Raw genomic sequence first — 18,483 nt, forward strand, 5'->3', positions numbered from 1 at the left:
TTTCAAGCTCAAGCAATCCTTTTCTTCCTTTTGTTATTGTTGGTTTTTCCATCCAGAATATGAGCTCTGTTCTGTTCTTGAGTTCTTCTTGCCTTCCGGCGTATGTGTTTTTCTTTTTCTTTGTTTTTAAGAACAATACTTGTTTGTGGGTGAGTTAGGCTTTCCTAGTTTGTGGTTGCTTACCCTGTACATTCCTTCTGTTACTGAGTTTGACATATTAGACCAATTTCTGAATATGCTGGTCACATCAACCATTCATATATTCATGCATCCTTCCATCAGATAAATTTTTTTTTTTTTAAATTTTTATTTATTTATGATAGTCACACACAGAGAAAGAGAGAGAGGCAGAGACACAGGCAGAGGGAGAAGCAGGCTCCATGCACCAGGAGCCCGATGTGGGATTCGATCCCGGGTCTCCAGGATCGCGCCCTGGGCCAAAGGCAGGCGCCAAACCGCTGCGCCACCCAGGGATCCCTCATCAGATAAATTTTTATTGAGCACCTATACCATGTCAGAACTATGAATGCAGTCCTTAACACATTCTTAGGACAGAAATCCCTAATCCCTCCTTGTCTTTTTAAGACTAATGCTCTTGTTTACTTTTTACTTTTTCCTTTGTTCAGAAGCTGACTTTGTCCCTACTCTTCTTAGAGGCAAGTTAGCCAAATTTTCTATGGAAAGAGGCTGAGGCAGGGGCAGAGGGGACATTAATCACAGATACACTGGAGTTATCAAATACTAGAACTGAGTAGACTATGGAGAATGTATATTGAGGGAAAGTCATGTTAGAAGAGTTTGACTGGAGTAAAAAAAAAAGATATGATCCTGGAGGTGAGAAATGAATCCGTTTCTGCTTCTAGTGATGACAGCATAGCTTATGTCAGAGCAACTCTTCTGCCAAGAACAACTATAGACTGGATAAAGTACGCAAAGCAACAAGTTTAAGACCTAAGAGAATAACCAAGTTGTGAGGACTAGAGTGGCCACAATACTGGATAGAACAATGGTATATGAGGTGAACATTACGTTCATCTTGGCTTTTGGCCTAAGGGCATTTATCTGTTCACATAGTTGGTATAGAGGCTAATCAGAGAATTCTTAGGGGTTCTTTCAGTTCCCCTGGGCTAGAGAAACAGAAATGGGAGCTGGGAACTGCCAGTGAAACCAGGACTTAATATATCAAGGGTCCGTAGACATATGTGTCTGAAGTCATATATGCAGTCTTCTTGTGAGCTATTTGCCAGTTATTAGCCACCTTAAGCACAGAGCAAAAGTCTCATAAACCTAGCCGAAAGCAGCAGGTAGGAGGCTAGAAAAGCTGATTAAGATTTCACAGTCTTGTTCTGGAGAAACAAAGTTTAGAGTTCCAGGTCAAATAAGTTGGAGGGGCCCTGTAAAATACTCTAGGCTTTTATTTGAGACCCCAGAAAGGCTCTACCTTGGGAATAAGGGAAATTCAGATGAAGACCAGCCCCAAAAAGACCTAGAAGTGGTGTCCTTGAATAGTGTAAAGTGATTTTCAACTATACTGCTTGCTTCCTTGAAGAAAAATATATCTGAGGAAAAGTAGTAGCATTAGTACAGCTACAAACTTTTATATACAATGTCCAATATTCAATCAAAAACCAGTATACCAGGAAGCAAGATCCAATGACCAAAACTAAGAAATATAAAAAAGACAATTGAAACAGACCTATGGGAGATGCAGATGATGAACTTCTAAGTAATTGTAATAGAAAATATAAAGACTAGTAGTACCAGAAAACTGGAGTATATAATAAAGTGTAAATAGAAAACCACAAAATATTCATTCATACCAAACATAGAACTTAAACAGAAATTTATCTTTGGCTGAGTTACAATTCATTTCCATGTGCATTTCAGATTGAAATCATCTAAAGTATGTTCTGGAATAACAGTAGAATTAAGCTATAATTAATAACAAAAGATAACTAGAAAATGCTTAGGTGAGTCAACTGAAAGAAGAAATTACAATTGAAAAATATATGGAAAGTATTGATAATAAAAATGTAAAAACTTGTGCTTAGAGGAAAATAGGCTTAAATAGGCTCTTAGGTATATATAAACAAAGACTGAAGGCTAAAAATCTGTGATCAGAGTTTTCACCTGAAGAAGCTATTTTTAAAAAGTAATATATTCAAAAAGAAGGAAAGAATGAAGAGCAAACATTGAATTAAATGAAAAAAATGTACACTAGAAGAAAATCAATAAAACTAAAACTTGGGGGCAGCCTGGGTGGCTCAGCGGTTTAGCGCCTGCCCAGGGGGTGATCCTGGGGTCCCAGGATCGAGTCCCACTTCGGGCTCCCTGTATGGAGCCTGCTTCTTCCCTGCCTGTGTCTCTGCCTTTCTCTCTCTCTCTCTCTCCTCTCTGTGTATTCTCATGAATAAATAAAATCTTAAAAAAAAAACAACTAAAACTTGGTGGTTTTAAAAAGATTAATACAATTGATAAACTTCTAGCAAGACTATTCATAAAGAGAAAAAGAGAGATTATAAATTACCAGTATTAGGAATAAAGAAGAGGCCTACCAACCCCATAGACCCCGCAGGCATTAAAAATCCTACAAGGATATTATGAATAAATTCATACCTATAAATTACAAACTTTAAATGAAATGGACAAATTCTTTGAAAAAAATTATGACTAATATAAAAATGAAGAAAACATCTGAATATTCTGATATTCACTAAAGAAATTGAATCTATAGTTCAAGCCTTCCCCTTGCAGGCCCCATTTTTAATTGAGTCATTATGGATTTGTAAGAATTATTTGTATTTTATAAATGAGCCTTTTGTCAGATGCATATAATGCAGATATCTTTGATAACTCTGTAATTTGTCTTTTTATTTCCTTAAGCGATTACAGTTTATCCCTTGAAACTGGAGGGAAGATAGGATATATAGGTTTTAATTCAATTAAGTTGGTTCGTTTGGTGTTGAGATGTTTCCTATCTTCTTAATTTGTCTATTTTTTATTTCCTCTTAGAAAAAAGTGAGGAAAGTATTATAATCTAACTCATACAATTCTTGGGAAATTAAATATATATATATTTTTAAGATTTATATATTATAGAGATAGAACACAAGCCAGCGGAGAGGAGAAGGAGAGGGAGAGGGAGAATCTTAGACAGAATCTCTGATGAGTGTGGAGCTCCACTGAGATCCTGACCTGAGCCAAAAATCCAGAGTCTGATGGAAGCTTAAGTGACTGACCTCCCAGGTGCCCTGAGGAAGATTAGATATCTTAATGTATCTGAATTTCTTAATGTATCTTAAAACAGAGCCAAGCATATATTAATTACAGCCTTAAGAAGTGGTGGCTGCTGTTTATTTACTTTTCAAAAACTTCCAGTAACAAAGAAATGAGTATTTGTGTTTCTAGAGAAAAAAAAACTGTATGTGGTTCGTCATTACCCAACTGATAAAGTCTAAAATCCTAAATCTGGTTTTTCGACCCCTATTTTATGGCCCCAACAACCTTTATGAGTCTGTTTATCGTCTATTCTAGTAAAAATTCTTTTGTTGAAGGAAAAGAAACTGTTAAAATTAGCACAGTGTATTATCACAATATAATAGAGAATTCCACAAACATCTAAGGACAGGAAATTAGGTGCAGCCCAGTTTTGCATGGATTGAAATGAATAAATCAGGAAGCAGGACTTTCCTCACGTTTCTTATCTAGCAATAGCACAGTCTCCTGTGTCTGACTTTCTCTGGAGAGCAACTCTCCCAGCTTCTGCTCTGGTGAAATCTTAGCCTTTTGATTTAAGCCACCATTACCAGCCTCCATGTCTTTCAAAGGAAATTTCAAGACAGAAATTTGGGATTGCTGACCCTGACCAGTGGTTTACCTCTTCCTTCATTTGTCCTATGAGCCACAGTTAATTTTCAGTTCCCAAGGCTTACTCTGCAGAAACAGTGGACTGAGCACCGTGCAAGCTAAAGGAGGTTTTGAGCTGAGGGGCAAATTGACTGCCTGTGCTAATCACACCCATATCATTCTTTATTTCCTAAAAATACTGCTGCTTCTAGTTGGCCAGGTTTTACCACTGTCTAGATTGCTTCTTGATCCTTCCTGTCTAGAAGTTTGGTGAATTCAGTAGAGTTGTAGATATTTTTTAAAGAATGGTTTTTTCTTCCATGTGGGTAGTCAACCATCATATGCATTGATTAGTGTCACCTTTGTTCTCAATTGCCATTGCAGTGTTTTGACTTTCTATCTCATTAATCTTAATGGATTTTCTGGAGACTTGAAGGAGGGCTGAGTGAAAATGAAAGTAATCAAATTTAAAAATTCTCATTGCAAATATGTCCTTTAAAAATGCTTATTGCAAATATGTCCTCTTATATTCTTTTATTCTACACAAAGAGTCCAGGAGAAATGCTTTGGATTATTTAAAAAAAAATCAACTGACTAGTCTCAACTATTGAATGATATTACCCCTTTCAAAAGTAAAACTAAATTATTCACATTTAGTCAGAATTGTCTGCTTCTGTGATTTTCTGCTAGAATATGGTTTTGAGTAATTTTGCTGTGTGTTAGGTTGTTTTTTTTTTTTTTTTCCCCCCCTGGGTTAAAGATTCAGTAATAGTTTTTAGAATGTCCTAGGTGTAAACTCAGTAATTCATGATTTGGATGCATGATAAATAATGAAATTTGGTTCATTATTAGTTATCTAAAACCTCCCTCTAAAAGTGTATGTGGGAAATATTCTAAAGCAAGTGGTGTGACAGCTTATTTTTTTCGAAGAGAATGACTCTGTTCACGTTTTATAAGGGGACTCAATTTTAATTAGCATGTTGATATGGGCATTGAGGTAGAGTTATGAAAAGAAGTCCCTGACTCATTATTAATAATTATGTCCCTTTAGAGGATAGAAATTTAGTATGATACACTGTACCCTATATCTCTAGAGAAACAAATGTATACTATATGTAAGCAAACTTTACCTGTTCTTATCTACTTAAGTATCTTTTAGCCTTTATCAAACATATATTTTGACTGAATTGTTTTTTACATATTAAAATGCTTATATTTTTGATGACACAATGGGCAGCGTATTTTTTTTAACTTGTAATTTTTTTTCACATTTGTTTCTTTCTTCTTCCTTTTAGGGTAGAGCCTGGATCAGAGTAGCACTCATGGAAAAACATTTATCTGAATACATCTCTACAGCTCTGAGAGACTTCAAAACAACCAGGTTTAAAAGTCCTTTTGATTTTCAGATATATATTTAAAAGATTAGACATAAAAATAGAATGAAAATTCATTCCTTTCTAAAGTCCTCAGCTATTTTATTTCCTCTTTTTTGTACTGCTCAGGTAAATCCACTGTCTTCTCAGAAAAATGACATTTGTCAGCTAAACATACATCTACTTTGGTGTATCTCTTCAGGCTTCACATTATACCTAGAATATCTTTTCTCTGAATCATTTCTGTTTCTCACACTTTTATACTTGAAGTTTCATTCTCTCCATAGAATTTTCCCTGACCATGAATTTGAAGAAAAATCTAACCATGAAATTCCTATAGTGTTCTTTCTCTTTCCACACTTTATTTCTTTGTTTTAATTTGTATATATACCTAATGATCGCTCAATTGTCTTTTTATGGCAGGCTGTACCAGTGTTGTTTTTCTTAGGTTGTATACACTTAAGAGATGACATGTTGTGCCATGTGAAAAACAGGACTTTATTATATTTTTACAATGGTAGAAAAAATATTCATATTAGGACAACAGGCATTCCTATAAAATTCTGGTCTACTAATCTCTGTATTTATAGAAACCACTATTCTATTTAAGAAATCACTTTTCTCCATTTCAAAAGTATTTGTAAATGAAAATATTCAATAATTTGAATAACTTAAACATGTACTGTTTAATACAGTGGCCACTAACCACACACCACTATGTAAATTAATATTAATTAAGAGTAGGTAAAATTCGCAAATCACTTCCTCTGTTTCCATATCACATTCCAGATGTTCAGTAGGCATGTGTGGCTAATGGCTATCGAATTGGTTAGCACAGATGCAGAACATTCTATTGGACCACACTGCCTTAGACACTTCTAAATTACCATACTTATTTCTACCTCATAGATCATATTTCTGAAAGAGAAGAAGACAGTGACAGCTATAAACAAGTTTTTTTTTTTAACAAGTTTTTTTTAAAACAAGTTTTGATAGAGGAAATTAGGCACATATATAAAGAAATCATGTATCTGGAATCTTAATTTCCATGTCCTGATGCAATATTTGGCATTTTAGATTTGGAGAATATCTGGGCCTTTATTATGGTACATTCTTGTTTTGTTTATTTGTTTGCTTTTTCCCCACTTTACTTAGATGTAATTGACATACTCTAAGTTTAAGATGTACATGTTGATTTGATATGCTTATATAGTACAAAATGATTACTGCCATATCATTAACGCTGTTACCACACCACATAATTATTTGGTATGTATTTATTGAATTCTTTGATAGCAATATGATTCTTAGGGATATTTCTAAAGATAGGCAGTGAAATGATGATTAACTCTTAGGTGTTTGAGATGAACTTCATGAAATGAAAAATTTGTTTCTTCTATTATTACTGGTAAATAAGTTTAATTGTGAAAGATACTAAATATTAAGGTTTCTAAGGCTTTGAAAATAAAAGTAGTATCAGAATCTCATAGATCAAACCTAAAAAATCCTAAATTAATAAAATCGAATCCAAGTCTACACAATAATCATCTCCTATGCAATAACAAAGTTGCATTAAGGTTATGACAGTCTTCTGAGTAGAAATTAAAGCATTTATTTTAATGCTTAATAATCTAATAATAATAATCTAAGTTACCTTTGTTTCTTAGACAATTGGGTGGAGTAGAAATAATTCTTGAATAGATTATTTTTAGAATGAGTAGTTCAAATATTTAAAGGGAAATGCTTTTTGCCTTGTTCTGAGGTTTTAGTTGTCCTTTTTGATAAAAGGAAATGATTCGGCTCTAAAAAATCCACGAAATAAAAATACTCTTGCAGCAATGTATAAGCATATATTATTCAAACAGAAACATGGCTCAGTAAATCTGCACACATACCTGCAAATATGTCATCTTTATCTATATACACACACATAGTATTTAAATGTCAATATAATGGCTCCAGTTCCTGGAAAGGAAGTAGGGAATTATTTCGGAATTCTCATTAAATAAAAAACACAGTTGCAAAGTTGTCTTTAAAAAAAAAAAAAAAAACTACGCTATTTTTTTTTTGTTTTGTTTTTGTTTTTGTTTTTGTTTTTGTTTTTTTTACTGAAATCAAACCAAAGAAACCTCTTAATTATAAATGAATTTGATTGTGAACCTCTAGCCAAAGCATATCTATTACTTGGAAGGTTAGGTTTGTAAAATATAAGCAAACTCTTGGAAAGAATAGCTATATCTTACCTTTTGTCTAGATGCTGCCTGATATAAGTTCTTGTAGAGCAATGAGAAATGATCTCTGATCCTTTAGGAATCTTGGGAGTATTTGAATCAAGTGATTTCTTCTTGATCTTCTCTTCAAAGATAAAGAGTAATGACGTCCTTTAAATGGTATTATACAAGTGTTTATCCCAGTACAGAAGGAGGAGCTACATAAGCTAAGACAGGCAAGCTTGAGAATACTAATCAGTGAAAATCTAAGGATAAGATTGGATGGAGGAAGTATAGGAATGAGAAATACAGTAAATCCTCTGGTAGTTGTATGTCACATGGCTCCATAGTGTTAGAGAATTAAAGTGATTTTTTTTTTTTTTCCTGAGGTGGAGGATGTCTTAGTGAGCAATTGAAAACAACCCTTGCAGAGTTTCATTGCTTAGGGATTGAAATATTACTGTGAAATAGCCAGAGTTGGGAGGTTGGCAGACTTGAAATTAGAATCTAAGCTAAAAAAAAAAAGAAAGTGGGGAATTGTTTTGGTAGTTTGCTGGGAAGACTGAGAAATAGAGAGGTAGGTAAAGTAGAAACTGAATTAATTTACTCCAAGTTTTATTTTTCCCCACCCACAGACTGAAAAATAATTTAGAAAAGTCAATCTAAGAAATACAAATGTGACACTTCAAACAAGAATGAAAACATTCTGGTAATTTGAAGTAGCATGTATGGAAAAGATAAAGAAGAGGTAAAATTAGTTTTACGGACACCTGTTTATTACTTTACGGTTGTACCACAGTACTTAATTTATAATGACAAAAGTTTTTCTCAGAAAAAATATTAATTTTCTTGATATTGTAGTAGGACTAAGAGAAGCAAGGAGTAAAGTATAAAAGTTCAAAAATTACTGAGCTGTCACAAAGTGAAAAAGGAATTGATAAATACTTTTCTCACTTATAGAAGAGTAGATAGAATAGTGAACAATTAACATATCTTTCAAGAGCTAAGGAGGACTTTTAGAATCTTAATCTGTTTAAAAGTTTTACATTATTAAGATGAAAAATATTAGTAAAAATTGCTTGTATACTACTGCCTCATAGCATATACAAAAATTACTGAAAATGGATAAGACTTACATGGAAAACTCTTAGAAGAAAATACAAATGTAAATTTTCATGACCTTGGATTAATAATAGTTTCCTGGATGTAATACCAAATATATAAGCCACAAAAGAAAAAATAGATAAATAGGCATAATCAAACTTAAAAATTCGTGCCTTTAAGAATACCATCAAGAAAATGAAAAGATGACCAAAAGAATGGGAAAAAACTTTTGCAATGCCTATGTCTGATAAGGAACTTCTATCTAGAATATGTATAAAGAATACTTAAAAGTTAGTAATTGAAAATAAAACATTTTAAAATGGGCAAAGAATTTGAATAGACATTTTTCCAAAGAAGATATACAAATGACCAATAATCCTTAGAAGATGCTCATTATAATTAACCATCAGGGAATTGCAAATCAAAACCACAATGAGATACTACCGCACACATACTAGGATGGCTAAAATCAAAAGAACACATAATAACAAGTATTGATAAGGATCTGGAAAAATTGAAACCCTCATACATTGATAGTAGAAAAGCAAAATGATGCAGACCCTTTGAAAAACAGTCTGGCAATTCTTCAAAAGGATAAATAGAGATTTACAATATAAACTAGCACGTGACTCTCTATATATTTCCAGGAGAATTGAAAATATGTTCATGAAAAGTATCTCTACAAATGTTCATAGTAACATTACTCATAATAGCCAAAAAGTGGAAACAACCCAAATGTCCAATGAACTGATGAATGAATGAATGAATGAATGAATGAATAATGTGTATTCCATACAGTAAGATGATATTCAGCCATACAAAGAAATGATGTGCGTCTTCTGCCACTACTGATGCTTGCTTGTGTGCTCATTCGGTGTGGATGGTACCTCCTTTGTGAATTGGCAGCTGAGGAGACTCCGAAGTTCTCCATGGTGGATGAAAAGCCCAAGGAAGGAATCAAGACTGAGAAAAATAATCATATTAATTTGAAGGTGGTGGGCCAGGAAGGTTCTGTATAGTGCAGTGGAAGCTTAAGAGGCATACAACATTAAGCAAACTCAGGAAAGCCTACCATGAAAGACAGAGTTTCTCTATGAGGCAGATCAGATTCCTGTTTGAAAGGCAGCCAGTCAGTGAAACTGACATACCCACACAATCAGAAATAGAAGATAAAGGTAAAATTGATGTGTTCTAGCAGCAGACAGGTGTCTACTAAAGAAGGAACCTGTTACTTTATTCCAGAACTCTTCCTATAGACCAAGACGCATTCTCTGTTTAAAAAAAACGAAAACACAATTGGTTCTACCACATCCTGACTACAACGTGATAGTTCTGTTTTTTTCATTTCCCCCTTTCCCATTCCTTTACTGTACATTAAATAAGTGGCACATCTGCACAAGCATGTTGTGCTTTTTTAATACTAAATGTCCAGTGTTATATTTTGATTGATATCAAATCTAGATGAGATGGGGAAAAATCATGATTCTGTGAAAATATGCTCATTCTCCATGCTCATGCTCATTCAGCTCTTTATATTTCAGTAAATTATTTTGCTTTCACTGTTTAAGAAAAACAACAACATCATGAAAATTCTGGCATACCTTGTTTGGAGAATTTTAATGTTTTTCATTTATTATTGTAAAATCAAGGACAGTTTTGTAACACTTTTGTATGTAGATATTAAATGAAGGGTATTCTCTGTTTAGTAGGAATACATTAGTCTTGAAGAGATGAATCCTAGATAGTGTTCCCTTCATCAAGCATCTTGTCTAAATAAACTTTGTATTTAAAAAAAAAATGAAGTACTGATATGGGCTATAACATGGATAAACTTTGAAAACTCTTTCGCTGTCCAAGAGCCATGGAAGCAGTAATTCCTGGAAACAATTAAGAAAAACTTCAAGGATACATTTGATGTTATTCTGTTGTAAAGGTAAGAATAATCTTGGTCATACATAAAGACCATGTGACCTGAGAGTAATAAGCATTCTGAGTGCCCTGTAAAAATTACCATTTAGAAAGAACGAGGTATTTTCATTAGCATAATAATGTCAGACCTTCTTTCATTAGAATATTAAACTCAACATAAATGAATCTCTTATTCCTAGCCGCAGTCACACTGTAAGCCTATTCTCTTTGTTCTTTTTTGTTGTGTTGGAATGTCTCTCCTCCTGTTCGGGCCGCCTTCTTTTGGATCCTCTCCCCATTCACCTCTTCTATTCATTTCACCTTTCTTTTTTTCTCATTCTGAATCTCTTTCCTACTGTTGGATCATTCCCACCCCTGTAGAAACATAAACTAGTATCTCCTACTTTGAAAAGAAGAAAACTTCTCCATTGAACCTGTATTTCCTTTTGCTCATTTCTGTGTCCTGCTTCATCACCTCACTTCTGAAGAAATGTTTATACCTACTGTCATCATTTCAGAGTCTCTCTTGTATCCACTCTTTTCCAGGTTCTGTCTCTCATCATTCCACCAAGAGTAATTTTTAAAAGGATACCAACAATATACAAGCTACCAAATGGATATTTCTCTTGTCCATACTTTATACCATTGCCCAGCTAAAACAGTTAAATACTTCTTCTTTCTTGAAAAACCTCTGTCTTTAACCTATATAACCTTCCTTGGCTTTTCTTTCTTTTTCTGTCATTGCTCTTCTGACTTGGTCTCTGTCTTTCCTTTTGAATTCTTTTGCTCTTTACAACTTTGAAAGGTCAGTATTCTTCTGGCTCAGCCCTGCATTATGTGATCTTAATCTCTATTCATTTTCCATTCTATCTTCATTCGAATTTTTAGAATGTCTTTAAATACTACCTGTATGGTCATGACACCACTTTTATATCTCTGCTTGATAGTTCAGATATCTTGATTTTTTTTTCTCCTCTAACCCTCTTTACCTCTTTCTTAACAAATGGTTTCACAGCCTAGGTACATGTTTGATCAAGTCAGAACCTAAAAGTCATATTTTATTTCTCTTTCTTCTTCATTCTCTATAATCATGCCTAATTAGCAAATCTTGCCAGTCCTCTCTCCAAAATCTATCTTGATGTATCTCTTGACCTTAATGTCCATGATTGCAAGAGCAATAGTACCTCATTTATCTCTTTCTACACTCCCCTGTTGGTGTCCCAAGTGAGTTTCCATTTCCTCCCCTTTCTTCCAGCCAATCTTCTTAAAAGTTAAAAAGATTGTGTTGGTTCCCACTTAAAGCATTAAAATGTTTTCTCTTCAAATACATTTCCTAGAGTCAAATCCTGGTTAAACCACTTTCTAGCTGTAGAATCTTAGACAAATGCTTCGTCCCTCTCTGGCATATGTGCTGGTAAAGAAGATAATTCATATAAAGCATTCGTAACTGTTCTTGGCACTCGTAAATATTTACATTTATTATTAATGTTATATGGCCTATAGAGCCCTCTGTGATCAGACCTCTGTGGGTTTAAGGCCTAAACGCTTAAGTGATTTTCTTCAGAGTTGAGTTCTTCGGTTCTCCTCTGCCTCAATAACCTGTTTATTTGCTTTATACTACTTATCATCAGCTCTAATGACCTTTCTCTTTTGTTTGTTGCCTGTCCCCGCAAAGGTGCAAAGCTCCATGGAGAGGGACCATGCTTAGGTGGTTCACCATTTAACTTTAGTACCTAGCACAGTTCTCGCCTCTTAATAGGAATTTATTATATATTTGTTGATAAAATCATTAATGAATCTGACATTCTTAGCAATATCTTTGGAGATTTACTTTTCATCAGTTTTCATTCTGATTCAGTTGGACATTGAATGAAATAAAACATTTATAAGGCTAAAATCTATTTTTCATGTCATGAGGGAGACTCTTCTATAATTTCATTTATAGAGACTAAATTGGGCAAGAGAACAAGAATGTGATAATGAAATTTCTTTGGTTTATAAGATAATATTTCTCATAATATTCCATTTTCAGTACGTAGAGTAACTTCTGACTCTCAAAGGGGAAAATTTGAAGCATGATATTGTACAGTGCTTATATGATCTATACTGGTGGTTCACCGTGGACGCCATCCAAAGGGTATTTGTTATTGAAGTACCTGAAAGGCCTTCGAATAGTCTTAATGAATACTAAAGATAGCAGTATAGAGATATGTTTCAATTAGAGTTAAATTATATATATTTAGAGAGGAAAAGTGCTGTTATTATTAGGTGTTACTTTGTTTTCCTGGTTTTTAATATTTTTCTAGTCAACAGACAAATGGCAAGAATATACCTAATAAAAAGTGGAAGTTTTTCTTCCAGATCACAGTAATATCAGAAGTTGCTCACAATTTTCATTTGCTTCTCAAATGAAAAACTTCCTTATAGAGATACAATCTAACGTATAAAGCTTTACATGGAAGTTTTACATATCTTTTTTACCTTTCACTTTCAGCATATATAATGTGTTTTGGCAATTCAGTGTACTGTTTTGGTTAGATCCTTTAGAACAAAAAATATTTTCAACTAGAGAAAGAGAATTTTCTTTTTTAGTGTATACCTTGTTATTGAATTTAGTCATCTTAGGGTTTATCTTTGGCTCATTTGTTACATAACTTTGGTTATATAAGCAAGCTTTATTAATGCTCCAGGTTTTCTATGAGATAAAAACTAAGAAGTTTAAAGTTTACAGTTTTTTGAAGTCTTTGGAAGTGTTGATGACAAGAATCAAACTTTCAGTCAAAATTATTGGGGTGTTTATTTGATTAAGAGAATAAAAATTAATTTTCCTAACAGCTTCTATTCTGTTAATACATGTAAAGGACGTCTTTGACTAAATGATAAAAATATCTTTTTCAGTTCAGTACACTTCATTATTCTTTTGAATACTGAATTAAGTTACTTTTAAAATGTTATCTCAAACTTAGAAGTGTATTTTATTAAAAATGTTTTTTTAGACTGTTAGACTGTACTAACAAGATGCTCAGCCTACAATGGACAACTTGTTTTTTTTTTTTTTTTAAGGAGAGAGAGAAAGAGATCATGCACGTTGGTGGGGGGACGGTGGGGCAGAGGGAAAGGGAGAGAGAAATCCCAAGCAGGCTCCACGCCCACCCCAGCAGCATGGAGCCCCATGTTGGGCTCTCTCACAACCGGAGATCATGACCTGGGCTGAAATCGAGAGTCAGACACTTAATGGACTGAACCCTCTGGACAGCTCTTTAACTAGAACTTCGTGTTCCATTTGTTCTCCCACACCCTCTATTGCAGTAAAGACTGTTATATTAAATGAGATCTGTGCAACATTACACTTCAGGTATGGTTTTATATGAGTAGAAGTATTTCACATGTAGCAAATATTTCACAAAAAGCGTTTCACTAAAACTAGTTAGATTTGTGTGTGTGCTTGGTATTTTTCAACAGTTCATAATACAATGTTGACATTAGGAAGCAAGCAGAAATAGTTTTGATCTTACTCTTAGAATATACTTTAAACATGGTGGACTCAATATGGAGAAAAAAAAAGTAGACCTTTTCTTATATAGGGGAATGCCAGGAATAGTGGGTAATTCCTAGTATCAAAAACCAGAATTCTGTCTCAGGCATGTGTCCCATGGAATTTGGGGGTCTAGAGCCATTGTAATCATAGTTCTTCTAGGAGTCAAAATAATTTTGTTAAGAGCCAATTTAGCTATAGGGACAGTGACAAAAATCGTAGGTATATAGATTTATTTAATATCTTTATCTTTTTGTGGAATATCTTAGTTAAATATATAGGAATTTCTTCCATTTATTAATCTTTGTTAGGTTAAAGTTTTCAGTTTTTCTTTTTCTTTTTTTTCGTATAGATCTATAAAAGAAATTCCTGTATTTCCAAGGAGACAAAAAACATTTCTTCCCAGCTAGTCTTCCTATCATATTTATTTGTAGCCTTACATCTGACAGAGAGTAAAATAATGGCCTCTTATTTTCCTTTGTACTTTTTATTCATTTAAAATTCCTGGGCGCCGAGGTTCCATCTAGGAACTGACTCAATAATCAGTCAGTTGAGCTCCTGTCTTTGGCTCAGGTTATGATCCGGAGTCCTGGGATCAAGTCCCGCGTTGGGCTCCCCTGGTCAGCGAGGAGTCTGCTTCTCCCTCTGCTCCAGTGCTCTGCTTATGCTCTCTCTTGCACACACGTTCTCTCTCTCTCAAATAAATAAGTAAAAATCTTTTTTAAAAATTCCCTATGAACTATAACATAGGTTAAATTCTCTTTAAATATTTTTGTGTTACAGGAAATGGTATGGTTTAATAGAAACATATAGAACTTAAAGTAAGAATTAGGTTTCTTCCTTGAGCAGTTTATCTGCATGAGCTTGGGCAAATTGTATTAATCTAATTCTTAACTTTTTCCAATGGTAAATTTGAAACTAATGATAGTTCTTTCCACCTTTGCTTCATGGGCTTTTTAAGCAAGTATCAAATGATATGTTTGTAAAAGTATTTTTAAATGAACTGTGCAAAATTGACATTGGGATTATTATGAGCATATTAAAATCTTTTTTATCAAAAAGAGTAAGACAAATTTCATTTACTAAAATGTTTTCCTTTTAGTTAGTGGGGTTTTACAGAGTGGCATCCACTGTCTATCTCTAATATAAATAGATATAGCAAATGATTCCTGCTTACTGAACATAAACTAGCTATTGCATAGTATTATTTTTTTTTTAAGTAAATACAATGATCTTACATTCTTTTGTAGAAAAATACCTTAGGCTCATATCATGATATTTTCTCAAAATATTTATTTTAAATATATTAAAATAAAATTTTAGTATTTTAACAACTAACATTAACCAAAACAGAAAGCTTTATAGGAATTAACACAGAAAGGTTCATATTCATATTTTGTCAGAGATATGAACACTTTCTCTTTCATACACAGATACCCTGCTAGTCCATTAGTTTGTTGTTAAAGATTAGTATGAATTACTAATGATCACATCTTTGTAGTTCTTCATTTAGTTAATAACCCTTGGAATTAAAGAAAAACTTTGTGTTTGTTCTGTGTATACAACAGTAGTCTATATAGTTTCACAAATAGACCAGTATAAATGACTGTCACTTTTCAAATTACATTCGAAATGCTTCACTATTAGGGAAAAATAGTAGACAAACTTGACCCATTGGAAGAGTCAGGGATTCTTTTTAAGAGAAGTGGAAACAATGATATTTTTTTGTTACTGCTGGCATTGTTTTCCTAAGTATCTACAAGAATTGGATGATCCATATAGTTTTTATTTTGATAAATTAATTAAAATTTAGTTCTTTCTACTTTAGTTTGGTCTCTGATTTCTATAGATGAAACTTCAGTCTGCTTTTAATATTTATATATTTACCCTGTTTCATTTTTTAGACGATTTTATGAAGATGGAGCAATTGTCTTGGGTGAGGAAGCAAATATGCTTGCTGGCATGCTGCTTGGACTCAATGCTATCGATTTCAGGTACTTAATCTAAATGTGTTCAGTTTTTAAGTTATTTGACCTCATAATGGTTTCTACTTAGGGTTTTTTTGTTTTGTTTTGTTTTGCTAATAAGTAAAGCATACAGCTGGATATTGATATTTGATTCATGTTGTTCCCTATCCTGTGACATCAGTTGTCTGACTGGGTTTACTCTCAGAAGTTAGAAATTTACTCTCAGAGTTAAGGAATTAACTATCATGTTGCTTTCTAGATTGGGCAAAGAGACTGAGAGTTAAGGAATTAACTGTCCTGTTTGCTTTCTAGGTTGGGCAAAAAATCCTAGACTGCATTAACCCAGTAGAAAAAAAAGTATATACCCTGCTAGCACTGAAGGAAGTTTTTGGATCTTATCTCTTAGTATTTTTCAGCGACTGCTTTAAAATGAAAGAAGATGCACTAAAAGATTCAAAGCCAGAAAGATTTTCATTATCTCATGTATTGAAATTAAAAAGATCCTGGCATGATATATTGGGTGTCTTGGGCTTCTATTATGTATCTAGAACATCAAAAATATTATTAATATTTACCTTTACTATCAATAAGATGATTTCAGACTAAGATCATAAGTGCTAAAAATATAAATGTAAGTTTTTCACAGATTTATGGGAGTATCTTTTTACATTCTTTAATTGATCCAGGTTATACTAAAAGTAAAAGGTTTGCTTATAACAAGAACTCAAACATAAGAATGATGGAAATATTATAATTTTTTGGAAAATATCACTTAATATTCCAAGAGTTTCAACAAAGTATAAAACTTAAATGAAAATCTGTTAGATCTTGAATCAAAAAATAATATTGCAAAATAATAATAATAATAATAATAATATTGCTCATTTCCACTGAGGTTACCTTTTTTTAATCACTTCCTTTTCAAAATATTTTCATTTTGTCGGTATAATTTTCCTCTATTTAAAATTTAATAAAATAGTATTCAGTTATTAGCTTAATTGTTTAGAATATGAATATGATAGATCTAATATGGATCTTCTTTTTTTAATCCTTCTGAATGTGTTACTTTTTTCACCTGTCATGCTGCTGGCTCTGTCTGAATCCTTCACAATTCTGTTTTTTGATTAAAAAAAAGACGAAGGAAGAAAGAAAGAAAACCTGGGATAAATGCATGAACTGTTGGCTTGTTGTAACCCATTGATACTATATAAATGGCTGAAAGCAAGTGTCTTAAAGATACATTAGTAATAGTTCTGTAAATGAGGTAAAGCTCCTACAAAGTATTGACACTTTTGATGACTCCTTATTCAAGTATGAAAAAGTACATACATACCCTTGATACTAACACATTAGAATGGTATTTCAACAGGCAAACTTACTAACGAAACTAGAAGGTGGGAGTTCACAGATGACTTTTTTTAAAAAGATCCACATACATCTTGTAAATGTTATTGTTTATGTTCCTAGAAGATGTACTTTTTTCTTTTAATAATGGTAATCATAAAACTAAACACTTTTTTTTTGTTATCCAATTGGATATACCATCAATCAAAGCAAAGACTACTGGATTGGGAGACCAGGTGATCTAGAGTTGCTTTACTGGCTTTATAAGACTCCCAGTATGACTTTGGGCAAATCTCAACCTAAATTTTCCTGTTGCCAAGACCTCAAAAAGAATGGACTAAAGAGTAAAAGGTTTTTTTTTTTTTTTTTTTTTTTTTTAGCATTCTCTATAGGCCTAAGACCCAAACCTTTTCACCTATTCATGTAGTTTAGAAAACTTTCATTTTCTAATTAGTCAGAATTTTTATTTTTTTTTTATTCTTTTAGTCAATTTTTAAGGAGGTAGTCAATATCAGGTAAGAATTTGTATGTAAACATGAACAAGTCTTCATTTGAAAATCCACCAGTAACATCTTAAATCCAGTGAAGACCAAGGTAGTGTCCAATAATGTTTGAACAGATTTCTCAGTTTTTCTTTTGCATAATATATTCATATTAGAGTGTATTAACTTGTGCACTCCTTTGTCATCAATAGTGAATATAGAGTATCTTTATTAAGGCGTTTATTTGTAACAAGTAACATTAAAAAGTAACATTTAAATTATAAATAAAAAAATTTACCTGCAATTTGATAAAACAGATGTCTCTAACAAAGATTATTTAAAACATTTAACATCAATTTAAAGGTTTATGTATTATGTGACATATTTATTGTCTCTTGTCTTAGCTTTTGCCTCAAGGGAGAGGGATTGGATGGAAACTTTCCTGCTGTAATAGACTACACACCATATTTGAAGTTTACCCAAAGGTAGTTGACATCTTAAATATATTATTAAAATCTTAATTTATAGTTGAATATCTTGTGTAATATATTCATCTGATTAAAATTGCTTTTATTTCAGTATCAGAAATAGTTCAAAATTATAGACTCCATTTGCATTTTTAGTGTTTATGTAAATACACTTTTTACATAATTGCAGTTCCAGCATAAACACAGTTTTTTTGAGAATAGCATGTATTTCTATTGCTTTAGTCAT

At 32.8% G+C, this 18,483-nt stretch overlaps 1 protein-coding gene and 1 pseudogene across 8 annotated transcripts in view; both read left to right on the forward strand.

The window, feature by feature from the left end:
• Positions 1-18,483, forward strand: part of RUNDC3B (RUN domain containing 3B) — a 168,928-nt gene that overhangs the window by 80,527 nt on the left and 69,918 nt on the right. For all 8 annotated transcript variants that reach the window (XR_005369349.1, XM_038556690.1, XM_038556695.1 and 5 more), the window contains 3 exons: positions 5,142-5,227; positions 15,881-15,970; positions 18,174-18,254. Coding sequence is in view for 7 of the 8 variants with exons in the window: in XM_038556690.1 (XP_038412618.1) it covers positions 5,142-5,227; positions 15,881-15,970; positions 18,174-18,254 (257 nt within the window). In the remaining variant the exon portion in view is untranslated. The remainder of the gene's footprint in view (positions 1-5,141; positions 5,228-15,880; positions 15,971-18,173; positions 18,255-18,483) is intronic.
• LOC119865968 lies at positions 9,463-9,914 on the forward strand (annotated as a pseudogene).

This window comes from Canis lupus, chromosome 14 (assembly GCF_011100685.1).
Source record: "Canis lupus familiaris isolate Mischka breed German Shepherd chromosome 14, alternate assembly UU_Cfam_GSD_1.0, whole genome shotgun sequence".
Classification (NCBI taxonomy): Eukaryota; Metazoa; Chordata; class Mammalia; order Carnivora; family Canidae; genus Canis; species Canis lupus.